Raw genomic sequence first — 6427 nt, 5'->3', positions numbered from 1 at the left:
ATTTTATGGGCGAACTATATGATTTTGTACTTGGTTTGAGAAATGTGTAAGTGTGGACTATAATTTTAAGTTTGATACATATTTCAAGATTTATTTTACAGAATAAAACAGTTCGATATTTGCCCATTTTATTATGATTTCGTATGAATTTTGTGGCTCAGTGGAAATAATGTATAGCTTTTTAGTTTTGGGGGTGATCTCTCCCGCAGTTCCACCAGATTCCACATCTACACTCACACCACTTTACGTTATTTCTTCTTCTAATCAAGCTTCATTGTATTTCCGCTATCTAACTGTTTTCTTAAGAGTGAAAGTAAATTTATACTAAATTATGCTAAGTTTTACTGAGCTCTTTGATTATTTAATGAAAAGAAAAGTAAATAAATATTCAATATTTCTCCAAAGCACAATAGAAAACGAGGAAAAAGAAATTTTTAAAGCATTTTAAATATGTACAATAACAATAACGAATGTAATAGATAAAAATAAATAAAAAAATACACAACGAAGACGTGCAAAAAGAAAAGCAAATCAACAAATTACACAAAAATCTTTGGAAAAATGTCAACATTAAAAGATTAAGAAGCAGAACAAAAAAGAACGTTGGTAGACATACTAAAAATAGCTTATGAATTAACAAAAGCAAGTATCAGCGTAACAAAAAATACTAACAAGAAAACTTTCACCGATTTCTTTAAAAACGTAAAACGATGCGCTGAAGAATCCAACGAGCCGGCGGAAACATGCTGAACTGGTCGAGAAGAGGTGAAGTAAGGCTGTAGCAACCGGGAATGCTGAAGTGTGACACAAAAATCATGCGAACCTGTAGTACAGATGTACATACGTAGGTACGCACACGTAATACTTGTGAATCGAACACCACAAAGGTCTTCTGGGCAAGCAGGAAAAAATTATCCGCAATCTGTTCGAACACATCTAAAACCACACCAATGTTGCTCTTAAAGAACAACACACAACGTACAAAGGTAAGTAATTGGCTGGTGGATGACCGAGGATGTTGGGTCTGGTGCGTAATACGAGTGTCATCAATGACAACAAAAGAAGGCGAAGTGTAAGAAGGATAAGAATAATTCGTGCATCAAACATAAATAAAAAAAAGGATGTCGTCAATTTTGCCGAGAATTTAAAGTGCAAAACTGGCGCAATGCTTTAGAGATGGCATAACTGCTAAACGATTGGTCTTTGGTACAGGTCCATGCGAAAACTACTATACATATATTATAATTTGTTAATAATTGTTTTACAAAGATCGTCCCTTAATAGTAAATATTGAATACCAGAGTGATATTGGGAATAGATAATGGTTCATGGGCCATTCTGATGCATATACGTTTACCATGTTTTTTCCAAAAGGTATATGAGCTTGTAGCTAATACCTGAAATATGTATATGAAGCGGCTTGATAACTATTATAAAAAAATTAAATTTTTTCTAATCTCTAAAATATAAGTGCGAAAGAGTGCTTAGAGCATGACTCATATTTATTATTATGACCTTTTTATGCTTTGAGAGTAAAATCGGCACGATTAATTTTTAATATTTTGTTTGTTCTAACTTCTTTATTGCATTAGCCTTCTACTATTCTGAAATAATATAAATTAGTAAGTGTTGTGGAATATACCATATATAAAATAAATAATTAACAGCTAGCTATATTTTTATATAGACATATAACTACTTAAAATATATTCATTCATTTTAATTTACATTTACTCAGCTAGCTTTTGCTGCCAGCCGCGATAGGGCAATCGTAACGGATCATAACTGCTACGTCGGCGGCGCATGTGATGATGGCCATCTCCGCCGCTGAGATACTGTACACTGTGACTGCTTTCATGACCACCATGCATTAGAGACTTCATTCCCACAAGACCGGCCAACATTAGAGCTGTCATCGCCACCCCGAGCGCCTTCATAGCCATTGCTCCAATGCCGCCCAGGCTCATGACTGCCATCATCTTGCCAAACATCATCGCCATGGCCAAGATCATCCCTTGTCCTTTGTCTTTCTTGCGCGCTTCTGTATATATATGTAAGGAAAAGTCATTATTAAAAATTTAAAGCAAGTCCTATAACTTAACTGAACTATTAATGTACATATGCAATATAAAAAGTACATAAAAATTTAACAGCGGAAAAATCACTCGTAACAGGTCAAATAAACTGAGCGCATAATGGCCTGCAGCTTCTTAGGGTGTGCTCTTTAGTGTATGCCCATAATTATTTTAAGTTGCAGAGAATATTATGTTTTTAGCGGTTGGCTTAAATGTCTCCTATTATGCCTATATAACGGGTGTTTTTACAGAATGTGGTTTTCAATGATGCAGTACTTTTTCTGAGGTGATCTTTTTGACAGCAATTACTTGATTTTATACTCTGTTTTGTTTGCCATTTCATAATGAACAATGAAATACGTTTGTACCATTGGGAAATTTATTACCAAAATGACGGTTCGGTTCGAGCGGCGCTATGTGTATATAGGGGCACATTAATAACAAGTAAGGAAGAACTAAGTTCGGGAATAAACGACCATTTCATACTCTTGTGACTTACAAGGATTAAAACCAGTGAACTGCCTTTAGGTTCATAATGAATGTCCGTTATACGGAGTCAAGGGCGAGTTTTCATTCGAGTTTTTTCATTTTAAGCACAAATAAAAACAAACTCTCTCAATTTTATTAAGATAACTCACATATTGGGCGATAAATGCGGTATAAATGCGTCGAAAATCTTTATATTAGGTACATAGAGGCTAAAGGAAGTATTGACCCCATCAAATGGGTTGAATAGCGCACAGACATACTATTACCACGACATGATATTCTCTGAGTTTTAAGTCTGGCGAATATTTTCGGTAAAAAGTCGCCTATAGGAACTGGGGTTCAAATATTCGGTACCTATGGTCTTGAACTGTTTTTATTGGACTTATACAATTTTTATTTACAAGATGGCATACTCTAAGGGGCCATCCATAAATTACGTCACACCTTGAAGGGGGGAGGGTATCATTCAGAAGTGACATTGTGCTACAAGGGGCAGGGGGGGTCAAAAGCTTTGTGATATCACATTTCAAAATTTGTGATGTACAAACGAAAAATTTATAGGTAAACAAAAAATATTAAACATTCATAAATACAATGTTTGTTTTTTAATATTTAAGTTGTAACGAAGCTTTGGTATTAACATTGGGGCTCTTCTGCGAATCGTATTTTATTTTATATTATAATTTTAATTAAACTTACAAAATTGTCTCCCGCGTTATAGTTTCAGCTTTACAACATTTCAAAGATTTTCATTTAGATGCAATTTATATAGCTACAAATGCTCCACGACGCATGGCAAATCTCTGTCGCAAACTTACTGGTGTACTCTTAAATCATGATGATTTTGGGTCACATCTTGATTCAAGTAATCGAACTGCTGACTTAGATCTAGAAAAACGAAACTTCGAAAGTGCGGGTAATGTGTTGGCTGACATTTGGAGCAAGTTAGTCATTGATAATTTTTTAGTCGTTGCTGAATGTGTTGCACCAACTGTTACTGGACTGGATATTGAACAGGCTATGATGTTGAAAAATAATGCCTTGGTACGTAATCATGTACGTGAGTCACAATATTTTTTACAAATGGTCAAATGTGAAACTATTACATGTTGTGGTGTAAGACGTTGTAGTCTTTGGAAATTATTAAAAGAAGGATTTTTACCACTACCTGTATTAATTAAACAGACATCAGAAGGTTATGGAGTCACAGGGAGTGATGACAACGACGCTAAGTTTGCTCCATTATTACTACAGATATTATTAAATCTCCAAGCATCATCCCATCTAAAACAAGTTCCATATGATAGTTATTGCCTTAGAGTCGAGTCATACTTATTTAAAAGATCGTGTAGCATATGTGGCCTATATTTTTCTTCATATAAAGCCACCAATCAACACAAACAATCACATAAAAAAACAAGAGCTGTTACCTATTGCGAAAATTCGTCCTCAAAAAATTGCGGCTAGACGTACCCGAGAGATTCTCTGTTTAATGAATGATGACGATGCTTTATGGATGGAAGAAGACGATGTTGATACGAAAGATGTTCCTGACATCCAAATTCAGAACGAAAATGAAGTGCCTGATTTACCAGTAATAAATGATATAAAGGAGTGGGTCAAAAGTCCATGGACACAAGATGACTAAGTTTTGTATTTTTAATTAGCATAATTAAGTATCTATTATTTCTTGACTAGCCATTCGTTGTGTCTGTACTTTAACATTTAACTAAATGTTGATTTTATTAAAGATTATTCAATGAATATAAGAATAAATAGAATAACCTGTTTTTTTTATTTTTTGATATATCCATAAAATTGGAAAATGTGTGACGTCACGAAAGGGGGAGGGCTAGTTCAAAATGTGACAACTTGTGACAAGGACGGGGGTAGGGGTTAAAAAGTCCTTAAATTCGTGTGACGTAATTTATGGATGGCCCCTAATAATAAGAAAAAAGTTACGCTGAGTGTTTGGTGGGATTGGAAAGAACAATTGATTCTACATTTTACTATCAACAACTGATGAGATTAAAGCAAGCAATCGAAAAAAATGGCCAGAACTGATCAACCGAGGGATCTTCGTCTTCCATCAGGACAACACTAGACCGCACACATCTTTGATGACTCGGCAAAAACTGGGAGAGCTTGCCTGGGAAGTTTTGATGCATCCACAAATCCACCTTGTAGCCCTGATCTTGCACCATCGGACTACCATATGTTTCGGTCAATGCAGAACTCCCTTAATGGAGTAAAGTTGGCTCCAAAAGAAGCCTGTGAAAACTACTTGTCGCAGTTTTTCGCCGAGAAGCCAGAAAAGTTTTACACTGATGAAATAATGTCTCTAGCGGAAAAATTACAAAAAGTGGTCGACCCAAATGGTACATATTTGGTTCATTAAAGTTCATTATAAATATAAAAAATACGTTTTAGTTTGAGTATAAATACAATATGAAAAGACTTTTTCGACTACTCAATACTTATAAGAAAGGACGAAAATATGAACGCTCAAAGTGGGCCCTATGTGAGCTCACAATAGAGGCAATGTGCTATGAGTCATTTTTAAATTAGCATGTTCAATATGACAGCTCTTTATGTGAGAAAAAGGTAGTCGACTGGTGAGCCATACCATATGTAAGCGGATCTACATGATCCTTAATACCCCAATTACGTATCTTTTTCTTGAAATATATTTTTTTTTTGCTTTGTGCAGATTAGATTGGGTTAAAAGGTGGATCTTAACTGTGATCTCCATTACGCAGCTTTGAATAATTTTCACTTTTGGTCACCCTTCTGCATACAACCTACAACTTGCGTCCGACAAAAGCCTTTTTGGTTTTACACATGAATGCCTATTGAAGGTCAATTCTGTGGTTTGCACAAAATAGAACAAACAATTATTGTGAAGGGTTAGGTGATAGTAGTTTACCGGTTTTATGGGTATTTCAAGTCTTCAGCCAACAATATATAGCCTAACACACACCTTGAACACCATCTCCTTGAGCGTTTCGCTCTACATCGTACGACAAATAACGTTCACTCTCGTCGGCTAACAAATCGGCGAATTTAATATTCAATTCATGACTGCGCAAATACTCCGAGATATAACCCAAAAAGGTGTCATCACTCTCCAAAGCAGGCTCCGCGGGTAAACCGTTCGACACTGGCTCAATTGGTACAATTTCTAGACCACGCATCAATACCAACGGTTTATCGCGTCGATTTAAATTTTTAATTACGTTGCGAATGGCGCGAGATCCACGACAATAAATTGAATCCGAGTTTAATGAATTGGTGAGGCAGTTTGCCGCTTTATAAACAGTGCTGGTAGGACGCGGGGTGCTTTCGATATTTTCACGAGTTGGCGAAGCCAGAAAAGCATCCGTACCGGGTGTGGCATTAGCTGTATCTTCGGCTGTTAATATAGCGATTGTAACGCGTGCACCATAAATTGCGATAATTATTAGTACGCAGGACAAGTAATTAAGCAACCGCATTGCGAGCGTGTGTTATAAACGAAATTAAGGAAGATAAAAGCTCCGTTTAAAATTCAATGCGACCGAAACCGTTTCGACAGTAGAACTGCTGCAAATTTGTTACAATTTGAAACTAAACCGTGTGCAAGGCCTTACTCTAGATTTTATAGAAATTTTCCAACTGCAATCCTATTCCACCGGAACGCTGTGTGGCCGCATAAAGAAACATTCAAGCAAAACGAAAGTCTACGTAATTACCTACTACAATTCTCCACTCGAAATTATACCGCAAAGAAAAATGAAATGGAAATGAAAGGCTTTGGTCAACTTCCAATCACCCAAACCATTTCAAGCGCCAACCGACGTTTACTCCGTTTTTACGAGCACTAA

At 36.0% G+C, this 6427-nt stretch overlaps 1 protein-coding gene across 1 annotated transcript; it reads right to left on the bottom strand.

Moving 5' to 3' along the window:
- Positions 1-1602: 1602 nt before the first annotated feature.
- Positions 1603-6148, bottom strand: LOC105221933 (uncharacterized). Its single transcript, XM_011199079.4, has 2 exons — positions 5545-6148; positions 1603-2041 (listed from the first exon to the last, which is right to left on the bottom strand). The coding sequence occupies exons 1-2, from the start codon at positions 6056-6058 to the stop codon at positions 1731-1733; spliced, it is 825 nt and encodes a 274-aa protein (XP_011197381.2). The 5' UTR covers positions 6059-6148; the 3' UTR covers positions 1603-1730.
- Positions 6149-6427: the final 279 nt, after the last annotated feature.

The sequence above is a fragment of the Bactrocera dorsalis genome, chromosome 2 (assembly GCF_023373825.1).
Source record: "Bactrocera dorsalis isolate Fly_Bdor chromosome 2, ASM2337382v1, whole genome shotgun sequence".
In the NCBI taxonomy this organism is placed as follows: domain Eukaryota; kingdom Metazoa; phylum Arthropoda; class Insecta; order Diptera; family Tephritidae; genus Bactrocera; species Bactrocera dorsalis.
This window is presented reverse-complemented; position numbering and strand designations above follow the sequence as displayed.

Excerpts from the sequence above, each read along its gene's own strand:
- LOC105221933 (XM_011199079.4), bottom strand. The coding sequence starts at position 6,058 with ATGCGGTTGCTTAATTACTTGTCCTGCGTACTAATAATTATCGCAATT. Across the intron at positions 2,042-5,544 it reads TCAAGGAGATGGTGTTCAAG|AAGCGCGCAAGAAAGACAAA; the intron begins GTGTGTGTTAGG and ends ATATATATACAG.